Source organism: Bos grunniens, chromosome 19, assembly GCF_055505025.1.
Source record: "Bos grunniens cultivar Pamir isolate PY7600 chromosome 19, Bosgru_T2T1.0, whole genome shotgun sequence".
Lineage (NCBI taxonomy): Eukaryota > Metazoa > Chordata > Mammalia > Artiodactyla > Bovidae > Bos > Bos grunniens.
This window is the reverse complement of record NC_141183.1, coordinates 23,801,654-23,826,257: the sequence shown is the minus strand read 5'-3', so window position 1 is coordinate 23,826,257 and position 24,604 is coordinate 23,801,654. Positions and strand designations below refer to the sequence as shown.

Sequence of the window (24,604 nt, the reverse complement as noted above, 5' to 3'; positions counted from 1 at the left end):
TGCCATGCAATCAAGAGACGTCCGTGGCTCAAAGGAGAGCTTGGCATGTCCCGTTTTGTTTCCACGCCAGACACCAGTGGGAGGGGTTTGGTTTGATCAGAAGAAATCAGACGGACAGATCCAGCCACAAACTTCCCTCCGAGACGGTGGCTACCATACAAAAAATGGAAGATGGTGGATCAGGAGGCATTTTTCATTTATTCATTCACATCTTCCTCTGCTCATTCAGTTATTCATTTAGTAATCGTGACTCGAGCCCTAGCAGGGGACCCCAGAGATAAATACAATGAGAATCTTATACCCCAAGGAGCTTGCAGCCCAGCAGGGGAGGCCCCTCAACACAGATGCAAAGTAGAAAAGGGACTGAGGGAGGCGAGGAGACAAGGAAAGTAAACGCTCAGGGAGCAGAGTAGAAGGAAAAACAGAAAATAAAAGTAAAAATCAGGTCCATGGGGGCGGGGTTGGGGGAGGGCACCAGGATGGATAAAGAGCCACAAGAAAAGAGCACCATGGAGGATCCTTATCAGGAGCAGGGAGATGACAAAATGGGCTGGATACGGTGACGATACCCCCTCCCGTGACCTCACTTGGCTGCCCCTTCTCACTCCTCTGCTGCCAGTTCCCGGGCCTCCTCTTCCCCACCCAGCACCAAGGTACAGCTCAGGCCGCTGCCACTTTTCTCAAGTTTGCCTTTGAAACGAAAGGAAGGTTCTGGAACAGGAGAAGGTTCCAGTGCTTGGGCCATCCAAGGCTATTCTGGGGCCAGCCAAGTGGCAGGTTGCCATTTGGAGCTTTTAATAAGGAAATCCTCATTAATCGATTCCATTAATTCAGAATCTATCAGTTTTGATATTGGAGACCCTAAAGTTGCTTTTATACTGTCCGTGAAAGACAGGGTTTCTTAAATGAATAGAGGAAATTATATTGACTTCTGGGCCCCCCGCCAGTCAAATACAGAGTGTATCAACTACTCTGTATGTTTTGCCTGCTTCTGCAAACAGACGCTACTAATCTGACTCTTTTCTCTGCAACAAAGCACACTCTGCAGACTCTCTGCTCCAAAGCCTGCAGAGCGGTTTCTTCAAGGAAGTGATGGTAAGGGAAACTCTGCCTGTTTTCCTCCCTCAATCCCCAGACATGAGACTGTGCAGAATTCCGTCCACCTTCAGACAGGGGTGGGAGTAAAGTGTTGGGGGCCTGGGGGAAGGAGAGAGTCCCCCAGACATGGTTCAGTTGAATAATGGGGAGTAAATGCCACTCCTCACAGCACCCCAGGCAGGGAGGAGGCAAGCTTGGGTGCCAGGGCAGGGACATCGCCTATTCTATGGGACAGGTGGGTTGGGACAACAGGAATATCCACAGTGACTACCACAGTGACATTGTCTGTGGGCCAAAGGCCTCTCCTGAACTTCTATCATGGTTTTTTGAAATGTATTGTTATTGGGTTGGCCAAAAAGTTCATTTTCCATAATATCTTATGGAAAAACCCAAACGAACTTCTTGGCCAACCCAATATTTGCATCTCAACCAAATTCAAATGAATTCCCTATTTGCTGGGTTGATTATCAGACCCAGAGGAATCTGATCTCTCAGCCACATAAAAGCCATCACTCTGAAAAGCAGGAGTTGTAGCCTATTTTAAAATCCACTGAAGGCCATGGATACTGCCCTAGAAAAATGCATACATGTGATTTACTTCACCCACACCTCAGTGCTCCTTTCAAGTCCACACCTGATCCGCAAGCTGAAAAATCTCTGACAGAAAGAGAGACGGTTATCAGAGCACTCACCCCTAAACTCAGATGTCAGGCTCTGTTCTCACTTAGGGTCACCAGAGGGCAGAGCACACGGTCTCTACCACACCCAGTCTCTTCAGCACCCGTTCCAGGGATCATTTTTTGAGCACCTGCCCTGCTGTAGACACTGGGCTAAGTGCTGGAGCCCCAAGGAGCTCACAGCTAGTTGGGGAGAAGACGAATGAGGCAGGGTGGTGTCAAGAGTTCTATATTAAAGCTCTTAACAAAGTGTCCGGAGGATGGAGGAGGAACGTGAATTCTGCTGCATGGAGGAAGCTGGACCAATGGATAAGTAGGATTTTGCCAAGTGGTAAAAGGACTAGGGTAGGGGGTAGCTTTTACATGAGGAACTGCATCCGAAAGATGCAGATTCCCTCTTGGCATGTTTGGGGAACACAGGGCATGCAGACCAGTGCTGACTGGACAGAGTGGTAGGTGACAGGAGGGTTCAGAGACCAGCCCATAAGGGTAGGCCTGTGCCCATAATACATGTGAGAAATATAATTAACACTGTTGTATGTTATCCATGAAAGTTATTAAGAGAATAAATCCTAAGAGTTTTCATCACAAGGAAAAAAGTCTATTTTTTTTCTTTAATTTTGCATCTTCATGAGATGGGAGATGTTAACTAAACATTGTAATCATTTCATGATGTATGTAAGTCAGATCCTTATGCTCTAACGCCTGAAAGTTACACAGTGCTTTATGGCTTCTCTGGTGGCTCAGACGGCAAAGACTCCACCTGCAATGCGGGAGACCTGGGTTCAGTCCCTCGGCTGGGAAGATCCCCTAGTGGGCATGGTAACCCACTCCAATATTCTTGCCTGGAAAATCCCCATGGACAGAGAAGCCTGGAGGGCTCCAGTCCATGGGGTCGCAAACAGTCGGACACGACTCAATAACACTGAAAGAAAAATGAAACAGTAAGCTGTGCCCAGCTGTGTAGGCCCCAAGTGCCATGCTAAGAACTCTGAATTCATGTTTTGGGCCATAAGGAGCCAGAGAATGACAAGATCAGCTCTGTCTGGCAGTGACAACAAGGAGTAGGGAGACAGGGGACAGGGGGCAGGGAGCCTGGAGGCCAGGAACTGCTGGGCAGTGTCTAGAGTCAGACGTGGGTTTCCCTTGGCTGGTAGACTCAGCGCCTCATGAACCACAGCTGGAGCCACCTGATTTGGCCGCTCCCACAACAGCCCTTGTATTTCCTCCAGGTCTCACAGAACAGGCGCAGCCGCCCTCCTGTTATTTCAGGTGGGTTCTGCTTCCTCCCTTGCCCCTCATTACCACACCTCCCCACATCTCCCTGGCTTGCTCTAAAACAGCCTTTCATTCTAGAACCACAGAGGAGCCTCAGAGGCAGACACTCTCGGGGGATCTGACTTCCTCTAACTCACCCTCATTCTACAGCTGGATCCAACACACATTTCCTGCCGCTGGGCACAGGGCCTGCGAGGGGGGCACAGACCCCACCCCTGAGGTGCGCAAAACAGGGCCGTGGGAAGGGGCAGGGAGGCATGGATACCAAGAACAGTCCTTCCTACAAAACAGCCTGGGTGTGTGCACACAGTGCTGTGGGTGTTTGGGGAACTGAGGAGGGAAGGATTGCCCGCTCTGGATGGAGTGGGAGTTGGTTGGATTTAGAAAGCCTCAATGGTGGACACTAGGGTTTAAAATACAGAAGATTTGGGTTTCAGTTCTAACCCTCAGAGCTGTGTAAAAGCAAGTCACGCCACCTCTCTGGGCCTCCTTATCTTCATTTAGAAAGAGACAAATGCACAGACTTCATTTACAGTGCTGCAGGATAATCCAATAAGATAACTATAAGCTCAGTATCTAGGGATGGGGTTGTAATCAGTGTGCCCCTAAATGACCCCAGTGATCCCTGCCTCCTGGGATTCACACCCTGTTTAATCCCAGCTTGAGTGTGGGCTGGACCTAGGAACTTCCTTCCAACCAGCAGAAGGTGGCAAAAGTGGTGAGGTTATGAGAAGGCTCTGGCTTCCCTCTCACTCACCCTCTACTGCTGTCTTCCTTGCCTGCTCTGATGGAAGCCAGCTGCCACAGTATGAACTGTCCTATGGGGACGTTCACGCAGCCAGAACCGAAGGGGGAACTGAATCCTGTCACAACCACATGAAAGCTCTTAGATGTCCCCCCAGCAGTCACTGAGGCAAGCCTGGCAACCACCTTGAGAGCAGCCTGTGAAGGAGTCTAAACCAGAGGACCCAGTTAAGTCATGCTTTGTTTCCTGATCCACAGAAACCCTGAGATAATGTTTTAAGCCTCTAAGTTTTGGCACAATTTGTTTTGCAGCAGTAGCTAACTAATACAATCAGGGTGATATTGAAACTCTTTAGTAACTGGCTCAGTATAGGTTTTAACCAACCAATTAGAGTAGTTGACTGTGCAACAGAGCAGGGTCTGAGCCACTCGCTAGAGTGCTGGGAGTTTGGGGGTGGGAGAAGGGACAGTGGAGGGACAGGTGAAGTGATGGGAAGTAATCTTATGGAAATATTCATGCAAGAGCATAAAAGTACATATTTGCAAGAATATTCACTGCAGTATTATTTGTTGTAAAGAAAGATTAAAACAACTGAAAAGTCTGGGCCCAGGGGACTGGTTCAATTAAGGTACATCCATGCAAGGGGTGTACAGTTATTAAAAAGAGTGATCCAGAAAGATGGGCAGGATATACTTTATTCAGGAGCAGAACAGAGGACAGCTTATGCCATTGTTTATGATAAATACACTTATGTATACTTACCCGAAGGCTTGTAGCTCTAGAAATACCCTGGTGGCCCTGGTTGCCTCCAGGAAGGGGAATTGGGGAACGGGGATCAGGGACAGGAGAGAAATCTAATTTTCCTGTCTCCTGAAGCCCGCTGTGATGCTCCTTCTATCATCTGGGTTTGGGAGGCAATTACGGTTGTGTGCTGGGAGGACTAATAAACCCTAATTTAGTGTCTTTGGAGATTTTTCTAAGTGGAGGGTGTGCTAAATGGAAGGGCCCTGGCTGCCCCCCCCCCCCACTCCACCACCAGAGCAGTGCCTCCCACTGGAAATTTTATTGGAAAAATGGTTCCTCAGCTCGAATGAAGAGAAGTTGGAACTCACTCTGCCCCTTTTCTTCCCTCAGTTCCCACTTAACTCCTCCTACCCCCCCCAACCACTTCCTACCACTGCCCTCTCCCCCACCAGTCTGGCTCAATCTGAGCTGAGTCCAGCCCCATCCAGGGATCTCTGTGGGTCCATGGGGTCTCACCTGGTACATCTGGGGATGGATTGAGAATCATGAAGGCATCTGACAGGCCTGCTTTGACAGGGTGCTGGGACGAGCTGATTTCCAGGACGGGTATAGGGATCTGCAGGCGGGGAAGAAGAGGCTCCATCTACCCCCGAAACACTCTTGGACCAGCTCTTCTTGGAGCTTCAGACCCATCTGCCTGGTGGGCATTGGCTCCTGGAGGGCTCAGACATCTCAACCCAATGGGCCCATCCAAATTCTAAGTCTTCCCCACGTCATCTCCAAACACATTTCCTTTTTCTTTTCTTTCTCTTTGTGAATGGCACCTCCATGGAGGAGTCACCCTCAGCCTCTCCCAGCTTCCTTTCATTTCCCTCCTCCTCTGTCAAACACATCTCCAATCCTGTTAACTAGCCTCCTAACAGGCTCTCAAATCTATCCAGTTTTCTCCATCACCCCCACCCTACCCCAAGCTGGCCCGTTCTCCTGCATCATCTCCCAGCATTCCCTCTGAGTCCCAGCCCTCTGCTCTCCACTTTGAAGCCAGAGTGGTGTTTTTCAAGATTTTTTTTTTTTTTTGATGTGGACCATTTTTAAGGTCTTTATTGAGTTTGTTACAATATTGTTTCTGTTTTGCTTTTTCAGCTGGGAGGCATGTAGAATCTTAGCTCCCCAACCAGAGATGGAACCCATACCACGGGCACTTAACCACTGGACTGCCAGGGAAATCCCTAGGCCGCCTTCTTTCAGTGCTTTATACCAGCCATGCTCAGTCCTGCCACTGAGCCTTTGCATATGCTTTGCTCCCTCCCAGAACACACTTCACCCTCCTCTTTGCTTCCTTAACTCCTACACGTTCTGAAGATTTCAACTCTTTTCCTCAGGAGAGCCTCCCAGGCTCCTGTTCAGGTAAAGAGCCCTGTGAAAGGCTTTCCTGGCATCACTATTTAAGAGCACTTGCCCCCACAGTTACTATCTATCCCCCAAGCCAGATTCTCAGCTCCACAAAGATGGGCCGGCAGCCATCCTGTGAACTTCCTTATCTCCAGCACCACACCCTAAGTCTGGCGCACTACAGGGCCTCGACATATTTGTTGAATGAAAGAATGGCCCACTCACCTCTTTGTAGCCGAAGACAATACGGCCGTCTTGGTGCAGAGCCGCCTGGAAGGTGAAGCTGCCTCTGTCCTCCCGACCCTGGAGGTAGACGTGGTCCCACTGAACAACAAAGACTGTCCCTGGTGAGGAGAGCAGAGACTTGGCTGGTCAGGGAGGTCGTGCAGGGAGCAGGGCCCTGCAGAAATGGTGGCCCACGTGGATGGGACACCAGCTAGTGCCTTTAGCGATGATGGGGGTAGTTTGGAAGTTTGACAGGAGGCAGAAACTGGGCAGCCCACAGACAGTCTGGCTCCCAAGCTGGAGGGGAGCCAGGAGACCCTGCTGCACCCTCCCTGCCCCCAACCAGGTACTGTAATTGTACCTGAATCATCTCCAACCCCAAGCACTGCCCTGTCCTTCTTGCCTATCCTGACCCCCTGAGATGAAAAGGAGGAGAAACAGTAGAAACTTCTGTTCTCCTGGGACAGAAGGTAGGTTCTCAAGGGACAACCTGGTGAGAGTAAGAAACAATCAAGGTCTCTAATGTTTATTTCACCTCTGCTGCTGCTGCTGCTGCTGCTAAGTCGCTTCAGTCGTGTCCGACTCTGTGCGACCCCAGAGACGGCAGCACCGAGAGCTAATTGTTTTCACTTAATTTTCTCATCAGGTAGCAGGCATTTTGTCCCCAGGTGAGGAAAATGAACACAAAGGTAGGGTAGCTGCCGTGCTGTGTGACTGTGGGCAAGTCCCTTGCCCTCTCTGGGCCTTGGGCGCCTCTAAAGGGGGCTAGACCAAGGGATCCCTGGAGCTGGATGAATTAAACTCTGAGCTCTGATCTCACCATTGTCGAAATAAGCAACTGTGGAGTTGTCAGAGTAGCCAGGGTTGAAGTTGGCCATCAGAGGGGCCACGTACTGGGTAGCTGTGAGCATCCGATGGACCACATCACCCATGAAGATGAAGCCTGGGGTGGGAAGAAGCGTAGATGAGTCATCAGAGATGGACTTGCCTCCTCATGCAGGAAGGAGTAGCGTAGATGGAGCTGGAAGTGAGTCTTGGACCTCTGACCCCCAGCATCACATGGTGGGCATGGGTCTGGTGTATATAGAGCAAAAGGGGCCCAGACTAGAGAAGGTTCTCTCTGCCCCTCCACCCATCTCTGTCCCTTGGAAAGTGCACAGGAATCCAAGATGGGCTCCCTCATATTAACAGGGAGCCTGGTCCCAGGAAACAGGCTCTCAGTGCAGTCTCCTCCCTCTCACTCACAGACTCAGAAGCACAAGGGCCGAGGGACTGCCCACACTGGGCTGTGCTGACCCAGAGGGAGACACACATGCACGTGCACCCACATCCACACACACACACACACACACACACACACAATTAAGTCAGCAGACGTGAGGGAGGTGGTCCGAAACACTCATGATCTCTCACCTGAGAGTGGGGTCCCAAGAGAGAGCCACATGTGGGACCCATCCCAGTCCATCTATAAAACCCTGACTCCCGTGAACCTTTCCAGTTTAGGTCCCAGGTTCTAGCTGAAATCTCCACACCCTCTCCCAGCCCCACAGACAAGGCCTTACCTCCGGTTGCTATGGTGATCTGCCGCAGAGGATGCCCGTAGAAAGGGAAATCAAAGGACAAGACCACTCTCTGCAGGGGACGGGAGAGAGTCAGCAGGGCCAACATGCAGGCCAGGTAGCCGGGCAGTCACACTGCCTCATACTTATCTGGATGGGGTGGGGGGGGTAGGCATGTCCAGGGCAGGCCCCCAGGGCCACAGGTGGGCACCCCAACTCCGGTCAAGCCCCCTAGGATCCCCTGGGAAGGCACTCCCCAGACCCCAGACCTCAGGCCATAGCCATGCCCACTGACCAGGCAGAGTGGGCTGGCACCCAGCCTCCCAGCCCGGGGCAGTGCTGCCAGGGACTGGGGCACTCACCGAAGCCTGCCGGTGGGTGTTGGAGAGGATTCTGTGAACTTTCACTTGGCTCTGGTTGGCCTTGGCCACGTCCACCCACAGCTCCTGGCTGCGGGGCTCGCTGGGACCATACAGACGGGACACATAGTAGCTGTGGTTGTCCTCCTGTCGTTATCCAAGACAGAGTCCCAGGAGGATGAGGAGACAGGATGCTAGCAACCACCCTCTCACCTCCTCCATCCAGATGTCCGGATAGAGAATTCACAGTCCTCCCAGACCATAGTCCAGAAGAGCTGGTTTAGGCCTGGGAGCCCCTTGGATGCCGTTGGCCCTGGAGAGCTCAGTACCTGCCCCCTAGCTATGCCCCCAACAGCTCTGCTCCAGCTAAATCCATGCCTGCTATACCTGAGCTCCACTCTGCCATCCCCAGGACAGGCCAGGGGTTTTCCTAGAGCCCCGAGTTCCATTCCCCGCTACCTCACCCCTGCCCCAGAGCATACCCGAGGCAGAGCTCAACTTGGGACATGAAGGAGCAACAGATAAGGTAGCCTCAAACAGAGCCCTGTCTTCAGGGAGCTCCCAGTCTGAGGGGGAGACACAGCTCCCTACCCTGGGGAGCACCCAATTTAACGGAGAAGAAAAATCTGAATCTTGGAAGCTACCCATCTAAAGACGGAGGCAGATCCTTGATCTTGGGCATTGCTAGTCTGATGGAGGAGGTGGGACCCATGCAAACGGAATACCCAAACAGAGACCCTCTAGCAGAGAGATAAGACAGGGCCCATACGAGTCACTAAAGAGTTGAGAACGGGGAAAGAAGCAGCAATGATGCCTTCAAGACATATTTTTAAGCTTTACTATGTGCCTGATTGGGACAAAATGAAGAATAAGCCAGAATCCAGAGGGCTGGGAGTTAATTCTGTAAAGCATTCTGTAAATGCAAGGGAGCATTTAGGGGCAGGATTTAAAGGAGGCTGGGAAACAATCAGCAGAAAGAGCGGAAGAGCCTGGGGAGGAGGCCATGTCAAAGCCTTTCAGCCCATCTGGGAGCACAGCCGAGGAGGAGCAGAGGCACAGCGGGCAGGTCCATTTGGCCGCTGCCACAGCCATGGGGCTGCTGACCCGTGCAGAGCCCTGGGCGTTGCGGGTCATTAATCAGGCTGTCAGGCAGCAGTGGCTGCAGACACAGCAGAGCTAACCATGTTTTCCCTGCCAAGCTGCCAGCTGCCCAGCCAGCCCTTGCCCGGGTCCCAGCATGAGCAGGGCCAAGGGTCGCCTGCTCTATCCACCTGCCCGGAGGCAGACTCTGTTCTTCTGACAGGTGACACACTCTGGGGCCTGGGGTTGGGGCAGGGCTGGGGGAAGATGAGCAGGAGAAACACGAGGCCAGGCAGGGTGGGGGTGGGGGGTAGATTTCCTTTGGCCACTGCCTGGTTCCTCCCCTCCAGCCTCTAGACTGCCGGCCTCTCCACCCATTCCTAGCATGGACATCAAGCAAATGTAAACAAATCAGAAACACATGAGGCCACACTCATCTGCTCATAAGCCATCTGGGGCTCCCACTGCCCTGGAGACGAAAACCCAAACCTCAGCCTTGCATATGAGGTTCCCCCATGAGCCCGCCCCACTCTCTCTCTAGCTTAACTTCTCTCTCTCTCTCCTTCACCTGTGCATCCTGGGCACCCACTCACCAGACCAACTTCCCAGTAGTCTCAGTCCACCGTTGGTCACTCAGGCCTTTGCATATGCTGATCTCCCTGCCCAGAATGACTCTGCTTTCTCCCCCTGGCAGATCCCTCCTCTTCAATGCTCAGCTTAAAGATCACCTTCTTATTGATCTCCCCCGACTTGCCCAGTGAGGGCCTCCACCATCCACAGGAGTCCTCAAGGGGTGACTCACAGGTACTGTTTGTGAGAGTCACCTGGGCTCATGCTTGTTGGATTTCTGGTTTTACTCATGAAACCTTCTGAGGGGGGGCCAACCAACCTGATGCCACCAGCCATGGGTGCCCATGGATATTGCCTCCCACTGCTGCCACAGTCATCTACCCTGAGGTCCTAGAAGATGCCCAGAGGAGGAAGCACTGAATCTCAGCTTGCCCACAGGCATGGGCATCTCTGTGTTCACAGCCTCCCTCAGGAAAGCAGCCCCTTCAGCTTCTGCTTATTCCTTCATCCCACCCCCTGCCAAAGACTAGAAGTCACATTTTCCCCTCTAGGTCTCCAAGTTTCCTATCCCCAGTCATTTCTGCTGGTATCCCCACCTTGACCACCAAAAGAAAAAAAAAGCAAAAAACGACCCCCAAAATCACCTGACACCACTATAGAAAATAGTATGGAGGTCCCTCAGAAAACTAAAACTAGAATTATCGTATGCTCCAACAATCCCACTCCTGAGCATATATCTAGACAAAACTATAATTTAAAAATATACATGCACTCCTATCTTCATAGCAGCACTGTTCACAATAGCCAAGAGATGAAAATAACCTAAACGTCCATGGACAGACGACTCGGTAAAGATGACGTGGCACATATATACAACGAAATACCACTCAGTCGGAAAAGAATGAAATAATGCCATTTGCAGCAACGTGGATACAACTGGAGATTATCATACACGTGAAGGAAGTCAGAAGGAGAAAGACAAATACCGTATGATATCACTTATACGCGGGATTTAAAATATGACACAAACGAACCTGTCTGAAAACAGAAGTAGACTCACAGACAGAGAAAACGGACCTGTGGCTGCCACGGGGCAGGGGGTGTACAGAAAGGATGGACTGGGAGTTTGAGATTAGCAGAGGCAAAGTATTTTACATAGAAAGGATAAACAAGGTTCTACCGTGTAGCACAGGGAACGCGATTCAGTACCCTGAGACAAACCAGAATGGAAAAGAATATAGAAAAGAATGTGTATATATATATGTGTGTGTGTGTGTGTATACTGAATCACTTAGCTGTATAGCAGAAATTAACACAACGTTGTAAATTAACTGTGTATGCACGCATGCTAAGTTGCTTCAGTCGTGTCCAACTCTTTCAGACTCTATGAACTATAGCCCGCCAGGCTCCTCTCTTATTCGCTTCTCCAGGGGATCTTCCTGAGCCAGGAATCGAACCTGGGTATCTTGCACTGTAGGCAGATTTTTTTACCATCTGAGCCATCAGGGAAACCTGGTAAATTAACTATACTTCAATTAAAAAAAAAAAAAAAGAAGCTCCAGAAAAAAAGAGAAAACCTGCCAAGAAAGCAAGCCCCTTGCACACCAACTCATGCAAAGACACGTGAACAAATGTGCCCACGAGAAGAGTCCGAAGGCCCCCAAGCTGCTTCCAGGGAATCACGTGGTGAGTGGGTTTTATTCCACCTCAAAGAACAACCACGGGGCCCCGACCAACACTCTGCACCTGAACATCTGCAGGACCACAGCTCTGAAGCCAGTTCAGGTTCAGCTGCGACCACCTGCCAGACACAGCTACCGCTCAATTCTTCTCTCCACTAGGTCCAACAAAGGAGTGGTTTATTAAACAGCATCAGTGGGCCTAAAATTTTGCCCGAAGAAAGGAAGCCCTAGTTTACATGCTTTTCAGCCCACCATTTAGATGTCCTCTCCAACCTCCACCCCATCGCCTCAAACTCTGAGCCCCTGACACAGAGGGACAGGCAGAATCACCTCTGCACCACAGCTCAGGATCCCTGAATCCTTGATGCCTGAGAAGGGTTTGCTGAGGTGAGGCGAGGCCTGCTCAGGGAGCCCAGAACCTTCCTTTTGCCCTTTTATAGAAGTAAGAGGGACCAGTGCCTAGCACAGTCAAGATTTTGGAAGTAAACTTGCTTCCCTAATTCCTGGGCTGTCTTTTCATAAAAAGTAGGGGAGGAGGACATGAGCAGCCAACAGAGCCAAGCAGGGTCTAGGTGGCACTCTAGTCCTTTTAAAAAAAATATTTATTTAATTAATTTATTTGGTTGTGTCAGGTCTTAGATGCGGCATGCAGGATCTAGTTCCCTGGCCAGGGATCGAACCCTACCAGGCCCCTTGCATTGGAAGTTGGGAGTCTTAGCCACTGGACCACCAAGGAAGTTCCTCTTTGACCTGGTGAACTAACCAGGTTAGTCCTTTTGAATGCACAGAAGGTTTAATTGTGTCCCTCATAAAGCTATGTTTAAGTTATAACTTCCAGTACTTTGGATATGACCATGAATGGAAATAAAAGTCTTTGCAGATGTCAAGTTAAGATGAGGTTCTACTGCATTAGGGTGGGACCTAAATCCAATGACAGGCTTGTTATATGATTGTTACAAAACAAAGGAGAGGGAGATTTAGATACAGAGACACAGACGGGACACAGGGAAGAAGTCCATGTGACAACAAAGATAGATATTGGAGTGATGCAGTTTACAAACAAAGAAACACCAAGGATTATCAGAGGCCACCAGAAACTAGGAGAAGGCAAGGAAGAATCTCCCCTAACCTCCAGAGTGACTGTGACCTTGCTGACACCTTGATTCAGATTTCTGGCCAAAACTGTGAGAGAATAATTTCTATTGTTTTAAGCCACCCAGTTTGTGATACTCTGTTATGGCAGCCCTAGGAGGCTAATACACAAGTCCACAGTTGTGTGATGCTGTGCCGCAAGGGGGCAACCCTCAATGTCTCCCCCTTCTTGTCACAGTCCTGCTTGGAACATTCTGCGTCTTCCCAGCTGCACTCAGATTGAAGGCCACATTCCTTACCATGACCTCCAAGGCCCTGTGAGGCAAACTCTAGACTTCGCCTATCCAGTATTCATTACCCCGCTTCTTTATTAATAGCACATTGATTTTGTAGCAAGCAGCAATGTAGTCAACTAAAAAACTTCATTCCCTGGATGACTTAAGGCTTACCATGTGATGCAGGCTGGCTTATGAGATATACTGAAGGTTCTAGCAGAGCCTTTTACAAGAGGTCAAATTTGACTGCTCATCCCTCTTGCCTTTGCCCTTCTCTTTATTCCTGCCTGGAATGCAGATGTGATGACTGGAGCTTCAACAGCCATCTTGTGAGCATTAAGACAAGTGAAAGGGTTAGTCACTCAGTCATGTCCGACTCTTTGCAACCTCATGGACTATAGCCTGCCAGGCTCCTCTGTCCACGGGGTTCTCCAGGCAAGAATACTGGAGTGGGTAGCCATTCCCTTCTCCAAGAGATCTTCCTAATCCAGGGATCAAACCCTGGTCTCCTGCATTGGAGGCAGATTCTTTACCATCTGAGCCACCAGGGAAGCAATAAAGATAGGATAGTGGAGTGGACAGTTAGACAGAACCTGGGTCCCTGGAGGAATGCTTGTTAAGTCCTCAGATTCAGCATTCTGTTATATGCAAACATGAATTTTTCCTGATACACAGTAGTCTGGCCCCTCCCTCCACCACCTCCCTCCCCAGGTCTCCCCTCCCCACCCCCACCCCCGCTCTCCTTGCCCCAGCCCTGCAAGGCTTTCAATTCCTGAAATCACCAAGTGCTTGTCTGACTCAGGACCTTGGTACTTCCTATGCCTCAAAACCTCTTTTTCATGCAGTTCAGAAGCTGATTCCTCATGGTCCTTCAGACCTCAGTTCGATGGTCACTTCTTCAGGTGCTCTTTCATCAGGAGTGGCTTCCTGATGTCCCTGTTACACTCTCATCACACCTCGGTCTTCTGCCTCTCCATGTGTTGCACACTTGCAATGACTGATCTGACTTTTAGACTTGTTATCTCCACACCTGCCTTTCCTAGAAGACCATAATTTCCCCACAAGTAAGGTCAGCCTTTACCTATGGTGGGTTATTTTTAGGCTGTGCTGTACAGCATGTGGGATCTTAGTTCCCAAACCAGAGATCCAATTCGTGCCCCCTGCATTGGGAGCGTGGAGTGAGAATCACTAGACCACCAGGGAAGTCCCACCTCTGGGGTTTAAGCAGAGTCCGCACTCGATTGGAGGATATGTTGATAAATGAATGACCAACCATTCATCATTTCAAAGCAGTTTGTTGAAAGCCTGCTCTTCCTTTGTTTTATTGCTATTGCCAGTAGCCATGCATTCTAGTGAGCAGGATGGGATGTTATTACCAAACAAAGCGAGACAGCAGCTCCTGGGGAACAGGTTTAAAACAGCTGCTTGGAGGCCTGGAAAAGGGTCTGGTTTCCATCACCTAATCCCTGGGACTCACCTGGTGTTCACCAACCCTCCAAGCATTGGAAATGACAGCCCTGCGCAGAAGCCACGCTCTGCAGTTGTGAAGCCCAAACAGACGCTGACACATCTCTTGCTATGTTGCCTAAGAGGCAAAGGGTGGGGTGACTGGGGATGTGTCTCACCAGCCTGTTACTCTGAGTCCTCTGCCCACAAAGGACAAACAGCCCACCACCCTAACCAGCGCTGCTCCACTGAGGAGGCTGTGTGCTACTGGGGGATCCTGGGACAGGATCAGCTCCTTCTTGGAGTTCCCAGGAAGCCTTCCAATGGCACATCTTAACTGACAGCAAGGAGATCAAACCAGTCCTAAAGGAAATCAACCCTGAATATTCACTGGAAGGACTGATGCTCAAGCTGAAGCTCCAACAAGGACGGCATCCTCCCCCATCACTGATGGCAGGTGATACAAGTGCCCGGCCCTGACGGCAGGTGACAGACACAAGAGCCACTGGACTCAAGCAAGTCTCTGGACAGCACTCCCACAGGCAGGACATCAGGCACACGGGAAGGTGCCTCCAGTTCCCCGTCTTCTCCTCTCCAAACGCTCGTACCATCACCTGAGGAGGGCCTTTCAGTCAAAAGACCTGAATTGGTACAGTTGCAGCTTGAAGCACATCCCTTGGGCTGTATTCCTGTCTGGAATGGGGAAGGGTAGGAGGAATTTGAGATGCAGGCAGGGGGAGAGGATGAGAAAAACAGTTCTCTGTCAAAGGAGGAAAGGAGGGAGGGAGGGAAGGAAGGAAGGACGTCTCCTGATGCCTCAAGCTCTTCTGCAAGGAAGTGAAGCTAACGAGGGAGATGCTTCCAGGCCATGCAAGGAAACCCTGATTCCACCTGCTCAGACTCGAAGCAGGTGCTGGTAGTCCAGTGGTTAAGACTGCATTTCCAACACAGGCGGCATGGGTTCGATCCCTGGGCAGGGAGGTTCCCCATGCTGCCACCTGACCCAAAACCACAACAATAGACCCAGAGGAAGTGTACTCAGTCCCGTGGCTGAGAGTGCAGCAGGGCAGCAAGTGAGGAGCACAGTCCTCTGGTGTAATCAGGGCCTTGCCCTAAGTGTGACTGCTGTTCCATAGAAAGGAAAAGGAAGCCAGCCCTCACATGTGGCTTCAACAAATATATGCTGCATAAGTGAAAAAGAGACCAAGTTGAGGAGGGTCTCGAAAGACAGAGAAAGCAGCCCTGGTTCCTGATGGCTTTCTAGGTCCGAGGTCAGGCTGGAAGGTCAGGCTTCATCTCTAGCCCATGGATCCCATGGCAAGTCTCTGAACTCTCTCTATAAAGCTTTCCCAAGACAGCTTGAATGGCTCCTTGGAACCAAAAGAGCCCTAAAGACAACAGTTGTGCTCTAGGGGTGATCAGAGGAAGGATTTTGAGGGATACCCCAGATAGTCCTTCACCAGCATAGACAGCAAGAATCTACATGGAAAGAGAGAAATGAGAAACTAAATTTCTGGGAGAATTTGTCCTTGGCTGCCATGTTTTTTCTTCTACAAAGTCAATCGTCACTGGCTTCTGGACTTGGTGGTGGCTTGGAATTTGGCAGCCATGGGGGTGCTTCCTGTCTGCCACTGCAGGTCCCTTATCATGTGCCACCAGCATGCAGTTTGGATGGTGCAAGCCCACTCATGGTAGACACTGAAAACTGTCTCCCAGTAATCATCCTCCTCTCCTTCCTTCAGTAGCAGAATCGCCCAGTTCTTGTTAGACACATGGTCATCCAGCTAGATCACATTTCCCTGCCCTCCTTACAGCTACATGTAGCTATATGACTATGTCTGACCAATGGAAGATGAGAAGAATGATTGCCCTCAATGGGAATTAAGGGGCTCTCACCTTTCTTAGTTTCCATTGGCTGGGATGCAGATGTGATGGCAGGAGCTGAAACAGCCATTTTGGACCATAACATGAGAGATAAATGTTGTAGAGGGAAGCTGGGTCTCTAACACCATGGAGACACTACAGCAACTCCTGCTTACTTATGCTCACACTATTACATGTAAGAGAGGAATAAACCTCTTTCATGTCTAAGTACCTTGTCAGTTGGTCATTTTTACAACAGCTGAATCTGTATCCTAATTAATACAAGCTTCTAAATGGCCTCCTCAGGCCACTCAATCCGAAGCCTTCTTCACTGTTTTCCAGATAGATACGTCTCCTGAAAGGGCTTCCCAGGTGGCTCAGTGGTAAAGAACCTGCCTGCCAATGCAGGAGCTGCAGGTTTGATCCCTGGGTTGGGAAGATCCTCTGGAGGAGGAAATGGCAACCCAACCCAGTATTTTTCCTGGGATAATCCCTGGACAGAGGAGCCTGGCGGGCTACAGTCCATGGGGTCACAAAGAGTCAGACACAGCTGAAGTGACTGGGCACAACAAAGAAAAAGGATTTAGAGGCTTGCCTGGCAGTGAACTCACCTGAGGAATTCACACACTTCACAGCTGACACCACATTTGACCTGCTATCTGTGGGGCAGACCTGTTACCCTAGAGGGCAGCCTTCCAGGCACTGTGGCCAGAGGCTTGAAGCTGTGATGGAGGTGACACTACAGAAGAAGGTCAGAGAGCGCAGCACAAGCCAGACCACTTGGCAAGTCCACCAAAGGGAACCATGTTTCCTTGAAATGCCCGCAGGAAGCCCCAGTGGGTAAACCACATTCATTTGGGGAAGCAGCATGATGTGGCTTTCAAATCTTTTTGGCCATGAAACCCTTTCTTCCAATTAACCTTCTTCCATGGAGGCGCAATACATAAATTACATCTAAGTAGAGCACTCTGCAGGGAGAAAAGAGAAGCCCTGGAACCCAGCCTGCTGTTCTGTTTCCTTCTCTGCCACCCTTCATCCACAGTGGCCCCTGGAGTACCTCTGGGAACCCTTAGGGTTCTGTGGACTGCAACTTGAAAACCACTGCTCTAGGATCAAGGGCAGGGGCTGCGGAGTTAGCCGACCCAAGTTCAACAACTAGCCCCACTATATAATAGTTGGTGCCACACATTCCTCTCCCCCCTGAGCGTCAGTTCCCTCATCAGTAACCTTTCTCACAGAGCTCTTGCAAGGATTAGACAAAACATAAGCACATAAAGCTCTTAGCCCAGCATCCACAGTAGGGGTTTGAAAAGTGGGAGTTATTATGATGAATCTGTTGAACCTTTCCAGGAAAGGTCTTGATTGTGGAGGCTGCCTCCTCAAAACCATCCCCAGTTCCATCTTCAGCTCCTGCTGTTTCAGTGTCTCTTCTGCCTCAATTATTCATGCCGGGAGCCTGCCAGGCACTTCATTTCTGACAGCGGGGCAGCATTTACCTTGGCTGAGCTCAAGCCGTTTCTGGACAGGATCTCTGGCTAAGCTGTCACCATCAGCCCATCACCTGCCAGCCAACTGGCAGGTGGAAATGCTGGGGCAGGCAACCAAGTGCACCCTGCAGGGCCTGTTGAAGAAGCCAGGCTGGCCGTGCTGGTTAGAATGGTGGGCCAGACAGCTGGGTCCAACCCAGGACATGCTGAGGGGATTACTGGGTATCCCATTGCCTGCCTCCACTGCTCTAGGAGGCCTTACAAGGCCAGTGGAAATGTTTTCTAGATCCCTGCTACTCAAAGTGTGGCCCAGGGACCAGCACCTTCAGATTCACCTGAGAGCTCACCAGAAATGCAGAATCCAGGTGCGTGTGTGCTAATCACCTCAGTCGTGTCTGACTCTCTGTGACCCTATAGACTGTAGCCCGCCAGGCTCCTCTGTCCACGGGATTCTCCAGGTAAGAATACTGGAGTGGGTTGCCATTTCCTACTCCAGGAAATCTTCTCAACCCAGGGATTGAACCCACATCTCTTATGTCTCCTGCATTGGCAGGCGGGTTCTTTGCCAGTGGTGCCAGCTGCAGAATCCAGACACAACTGCTGGATCAAAATCCACATTTACACAAGCTTCCCAGGGCATTATTTGGCACAATAAAGTTTGAAAAGCTCTGGTCAAGAAGCGCCCTCTGTGTGGACCAGCATGTCACTCGTTTTTGTCTCTGAGGTCTCCGAGGACAGAAAGGCCTGAGTTCTCATCCTGGCCCTGCCACTCACTAGTTGTGCAACCGTCGCCCAGCACTTTGGTCTCTGTTCCCAGATAGTATTAGAAACACTTGTTTCCTGGAGTGTTGTTGTTCAATTGCTCAGTTGTGCCCAACTCTTTGTGACCCCATTGACTGCAGCACGCCAGGCTTCCCTGTCCTTCACCAACTCCCAGAGGCTTGCTCAAACTCATGTCCATTGAGTTGGTGATGCCATCCAACCATCTCGTCTTCTGTCGTCCCCTTCTCCTCTTGCCTTCAATCTTTCCCAGCATCAGGGTCTTTCCCAATGAGTCGGCTTTTTGCATCAGGCAGCCAAAGTATTGGAGCTTCAGCTTCAGTATCAGTCCTTCCAATGAATATTCAGGACTGATTTCCTTTAGGATTGACTGGTTTCATCTCCTTGCTGCCCAAGGGACTCTCAAGAGTCTTCTCCAGCACCACAGTTTGAAGGCAACAATTCTTTGGCGCTCAGCCTTTTTTATTGTCCAGCTCTTACATTCATACATGACTACTGGAAAAACCACAACTTTGACTATACTGGCCTTTGTCATTGAGTGGATGAAATGTAAGGCCGGGGAGTGAGGCCAGCTCTCAGGGAGGGCTCCTTTAGTTTCCCTCACCTCATGCACCTACATAATAACCTTGATTTGCCCTCTTGAGGCATTCAAGCCTCAGACTGAAATAAACCATATGGAAAACTGTCATCACAGAATTGTAGAAAGTAGGTCCCAATGGGTTAGCCTGGAAAGGGCTTTGGACGACAGAGGCTTTGATATGGTGCTGAAGACCTGGGGTAAAGAGGTGTCAGGGTGCATGAGGCTGACCTGAGAAGGTGCTGAAAGAGGGGTTTGGACCAGGCTTGGAAAGAGGGTGTGAACCGGCTTTCTAGACAAAGCATTTTTTAATACCCCCTGACGCTTCATGGAAATGGAAGAATCATCTTATCCTGACACTGATTCAATATGTGGGCTTTTGGAGGAGTACCTATCAGTCAACCAGAGATTTTGACAGCATCAATATATTTCACCTAATCACAGAGAATTAGAACAAGGAACCAAAAAAAAAAAAAAACAAAAACAGGCCTCCTCCACCCATCACCTGGTCCCATTCTGGCATATTTCCTTCTAGTCTTTTTCATCTGGATGTAATTTCACGTGGCTATAATCCTGCTGACTATCCAGTTGTGTGGACGGCTTCTGTCATGTTTCATGATATCTGAAGCAGTTTCTGATGCTGAACATGGTCTTTTAACAATCATTTGTAAATGAGTCATGACCATCTACTCAGAAGAAAACCCATAATTTTCTTAACTATCTCCTTATTCGGGAGCACTTAGATAGTTTCCAGTTCTTATGATCTATTTTTCTATTTTAAATACTACTCTGATGAATTTGTTGATACACTTTTCATATCCAGAATTATCATCCCTGCTTCAAAGCCTCTGATACAAAGCAGTGCTTCTCAAGTTTTAATGTGCATAAGAATCATCTGGGAGTCAGATTCTGTTTCTGCAGGTCTGAGGGGCCTGAGCAACTGCATTCCTAACAAGCTCCCACTATACAGTGAGGAATTGTGATAATATGAAGAGTAGCCCCTAAAGCTTCAAGGCCAGGAAATCCTCCTTTGTGGCTGGGGTCCCATTTTTGTACTTTCAGCTAAGATCTGGGGGGAAAACCACTACTCATTTTTCCTAGACCTTTCTGATTAACTTTTCAATCAATTAGCTTAACTGATTTTTATGAAAACTCTGTGAGACATTTAGGTGAGGAAACCGAGGTTTAGAGTGACAATGCAGCAAAGATACACACTATTTACCATATTGGGACCAGATTAAGATGACCCGCTGTCCCAGTATGCCTGAGACCGAGGGGGTCTCCCAGGATGCTGGACATTCAGTGCCAAAAACAGGACCATCTTGGGAAAACACAGATGGCTGGTCACTTAACCAGAGCCTAATTCAGAGTCAGCTAATGTCTGTCATTCCCAACCCCAGGCCCCTTTATGTAGGTTAGTGTATGACACCTTTGCCATTAGGCAAGAGCGTCCTCATGTGACAATGCAGAAATGGGCTCAGAGAGGTTAAGAAACCCGCCTAAGACAAAAAGACAAATCACCCAATTTCACAAATGGGCAAAAGAAAAATAAACGGGCAAAGGACATAAGTAGACATTTCTCCAAAGAAAATATACAAATGGCCAACAAGCACAAGAAAAGAAGCTCAGTATCATTAGTTACTCAGTTCAGTTCAGTTCAGCTCAGTCGCTCAGCCGTGTCTGACTCTTCGCGACCCCATGAATCACAGCACGCCAGGCCTCCCTATCCATCACCAACTCCCGGAGTTCACTCAAACTCATGTCCATCGAGTCGGTGATGCCATCCAGCCATCTCATCCTCTGTCATCCCCTTCTCCTCCTGCCCCCAATCCCTCCCAGCATCAGGGTCTTTTCCAATGAGTCAACTCTTCGCATGAGGTGGCCAAAGTACTGGAGTTTCAGCTTTAGCATCATTCCTTCCAATGAAAACCCAGGACTGATCTTCTTTAGGATGGACTGGTTGGATCTCCTTGCAGACCAAGGGACTCTCAAGAGTCTTCTCCAACACCACAGTTCAAAAGCATCAATTCTTCGGTGCTCAGCTTTCTTCACAGTCCAACTCTCACATCCATACATGACCACTGGAAAAACCATAGCCTTGACTAGATGGACCTTTGTTGGCAAGGTAATATCTCTGCTTTTGAATATGCTATCTAGGTTGGTCATAACTTTCCTTCCAAGGAGTAAGCGTCTTGTAATTTCATGGCTGCAGTCACCATCTGCAGTGATTTTGGAGCCCAAAAAAATAAAGTCTGACACTGTTTCCACTGTTTCCCCATCTATTTCCCATGAAGTGATGGGACCAGATGCCATGATCTTCATTTTCTGAATGTTGAGCTTTAAGCCAACTTTTTCACTCTCCTCTTTCACTTTCATCAAGAGGCTTTTTAGTTCCTTTTTACTTTCTGCCATAAGGGTGGTGTCATCTGCATATCTGAGGTTATTGATATTTCTCCCGGCAGTCTTGACTCCAGCTTGTGCTTCTTCCAGCCCAGCGTTTCTCATGATGTACTCTGCATAGAAGTTAAATAAGCAGGGTGACAATATACAGCCTTGATATACTCCTTTTCCTATTTGGAACCAGTCTGTTGTTCCATGTCCAGTTCTAACTGTTGCTTCCTGACCTGCATATAGGTTTCTCAAGAGGGCATGTCAGGTGGACTGGTATTCCCATCTCTTTCAGAATTTTCCACAGTTTATTGTGATCCACACAGTCAAAGGCTTTGGCATAGTCAATAAAGCAGAAATAGATGTTTTTCTGGAACTCTCTTGCTTTTTCCATGATCCAGTGGATGTTGGCAATGTGATCTCTGGTTCCTCTGCCTTTTCTAAAACCATCTTGAACAACTGGAAGTTCACGGTTCATGTATTGCTGAAGCCTAGCTTGGAGAATTTTGAGCATTACTTTACTAGCGTGTGAGATGAGTGCAATTGTGTGGTAGTTTGCGCATTCTTCGGCATTGCCTTTCTTTGGGATTGGAATGAAAACTGACCTTTTCCAGTCCTGTGGCCACTGCTGAGTTTTCCAAATTTGCTGGCATATTGAGTGCAGCACTTTCACAGCATCATCTTTCAGGATTTGGAATAGCTCAACTGGAATTCCATCACCTCCACTAGCTTTGTTCGTAGTGATGCTTTCTAAGGCACACTTGACTTCACATTCCAGGATGTCTGGCTCTAGGTGAGTGATCACATCATCGTGATTATCTGGGTCGTGAAGATCTTTTTTGTACAGTTCTTCTGTGTATTCTTGCCATCTCTTCTTAATATCTTCTGCTTCTGTTAGGTCCATACCATTTCTGTCCTTTATCGAGCCCATCTTTGCATGAAATGTTCCCTTGGTATCTCTAATTTTCTTGAAGAGATCTCTAGTCTTTCCCATTCTGTTGTTTTCCTCTATTTCTTTGCATTGATTGCTGAGGAAGTCTTTCTTATCTCTCCTTACTATTCTTTGGAACTCTGCATTCAGATGCTTATATTTTTCCTTTTCTCCTTTGCTTTTTGCTTCTCTTCTTTTCACAGCTATTTGTAAGGCCTCCTCAGACAGCCATTTTGCTCTTTTGCATTTCTTTTCCATGGGGATGGTCTCGATCCCTATTTCCTGTACAATGTCACAAACCTCCGTCCATAGTTCATCAGGCACTCTGTCTATCAGATCTAGTCCCTTAAATCTATTTCTCACATCCACTGTATAATCGTAAGGGATTTGATTTAGGTCATTAGGGAAACACAAAGCAAAACCATAGTGAGATACTAGATCACACCCACTAGGATGCTATAATTTAAAAAAGAGAGAGAGAGAAAGAACAAATGTTGGCAGGGATGTGGAGAAATGGGAACCCTCATACATTGCTGGTGGGAATGTAATATGGTTCAGTCACTGTGGAAAACAGTCTGGCAGTTCCTCAAAGAGTTTAGCATAGAATTACACTATGACTCAGCAATTTCGCTTCTAGGCATATACCCCAAAGAGCTGAAAATATGTACTCTAACAAGTACACGTAGACATGTTCACAGCAGACTGTTCACAATAGCCAAAAGGAGGAAACCTAAACGTCTATCAACAAAGGAACAGATGAACAAAACTATGGTATATCCATATAATGGAAGACACTATGCAGCCATAAAATGGATAGCCGTGAAAACATTATGCCAGGGGAAAGAGACCAGACATGAAAGATCATATATGGTATTTCATTTATATATGAACTATCCAGAACAGGTGAGTTCATAGAAATAGAACACAGATTGGGGGTTACTTGGGACTGGGGGTGGGGGGTGTGGAGCGACAGCCTAAATCCAGGGTTTCCTTTTGGGGGATGAAAATGTTTTGGGACTAGATAGAGGTGATGGTTGCACAACACTGTGGGCGTGTTAAACGCACTTCACTTTAAAATGGTTAATTTTTTAATGTGAATCTCACCTCAACAAGAAAGAAAGAAAACCAAACGACCAACCGACAGACCAACTAGCTGGCTGAAGGAAAAGGGAAAGGGTCAACGAAAGGGACCTGCGTGGAAGGCAGAGCAGGTCCTTAGGCTGAGCAGCCAGCAGAGGGCACTGTGGCACCCTTCCCGAGCCACGCAGGGGAGACATCCCCAACTGAGAACCCATCAAGTGCCTGGCATTTTGCTCTTGAGTCTCAACTTTGTAAGATCAGTACCTGCTGCTAAGTCACTTCAGTCGTGTCCGACTCTGTGCAACCCCATAGACAGCAGCCCACCAGGCTCCCCTGTCCTTGGGATTCTCCAGGCAAGAACACTGGAGTGGGTTGCCATTTCCTTCTCCAATGCATGAAAGTGAAAAGTGAAAGTGAAGTCGCTCAGTCGTGTCTGACTCTAGCAACCCCATGGATTGCAGCCCACCAGGCTCCTCCGTCCATGGGATTTTCCAGGCAAAAGTACTGGAGTGGGGTGCCATTGCCTTCTCCGAAGATCAGTACCTACCCGCTCCATTTGAGAAATCTGAAGCTAGTAGGGGTTTGAAACGCCAGGTTCATTAAGTGAGGGTTTTTAAGTGCCCACCCGGCCCAAGGTCTGCCGCTGGTGCATGCCAGATGGAAGGCCAGGCCAGTGGTACTCTTTCCACAGCGCTAAAGACTGAATGTCTGGACTCCATCTTTCACCTCTCAGGACACGCCTCCTTTTCACAAAATCTCTTATTTTCTCTCTCTTTGCAATTCAACTCACCACTTTCCTTCCACCCACCTCACCCTCTACCCTCAGGAATCTTCCCCTAGCAGCCTCCTCACCCCATCCCTGCCCCTGAGTGCAGGCACTGGCATGCCTGGGTTCTTCCCTGAGCCATTGCTTGGGGCTCTTCTTGTGTCCCTGCTACGAGTCTGTCTGTCCTGTCTCCCCTAGGCCCTTAGGTCTGGGGAGGGGGCCTTCTAGAGGCTTCGTTTTGGGAGCTGCCTCCTTTGGGGGGTGTAGGAACCAGGCAGACGTTGCGCCCACTTGTCCCTCTCGCTGCCCAACTGTCTTGAATGCTGTGGTCCCTGCCAGCTGCAGAGTTCCTCAGCATTCCTAGGCTTGCCAGGGCGGTCGGATGAGCTGGGAAGTTTTGCTTGGGTCAGAGAGAGAGGAGAGGAATTCAGGGAAGGGAGGCCAGGGGGAATACTGGGGTGAGAGGTGGGGAGTCAGAATTTTCTGTTATGGAGTAAAACTGTTCTATTA

General features: G+C 49.2%; 1 protein-coding gene across 1 annotated transcript in view; it reads right to left on the bottom strand.

Annotated features, from left to right (window-relative positions):
- PLXDC1 (plexin domain containing 1) overlaps positions 1-24,604 on the bottom strand; it is a 66,588-nt gene that overhangs the window by 27,272 nt on the left and 14,712 nt on the right. Inside the window, exons 3-7 of the mRNA XM_086357936.1 lie at positions 8,081-8,224; positions 7,722-7,791; positions 6,980-7,102; positions 6,160-6,278; positions 5,059-5,158 (exon numbers count right to left, since the gene is read on the bottom strand). Of these exons, the coding sequence (XP_086214062.1) occupies positions 5,059-5,158; positions 6,160-6,278; positions 6,980-7,102; positions 7,722-7,791; positions 8,081-8,224 (556 nt within the window). The remainder of the gene's footprint in view (positions 1-5,058; positions 5,159-6,159; positions 6,279-6,979; positions 7,103-7,721; positions 7,792-8,080; positions 8,225-24,604) is intronic.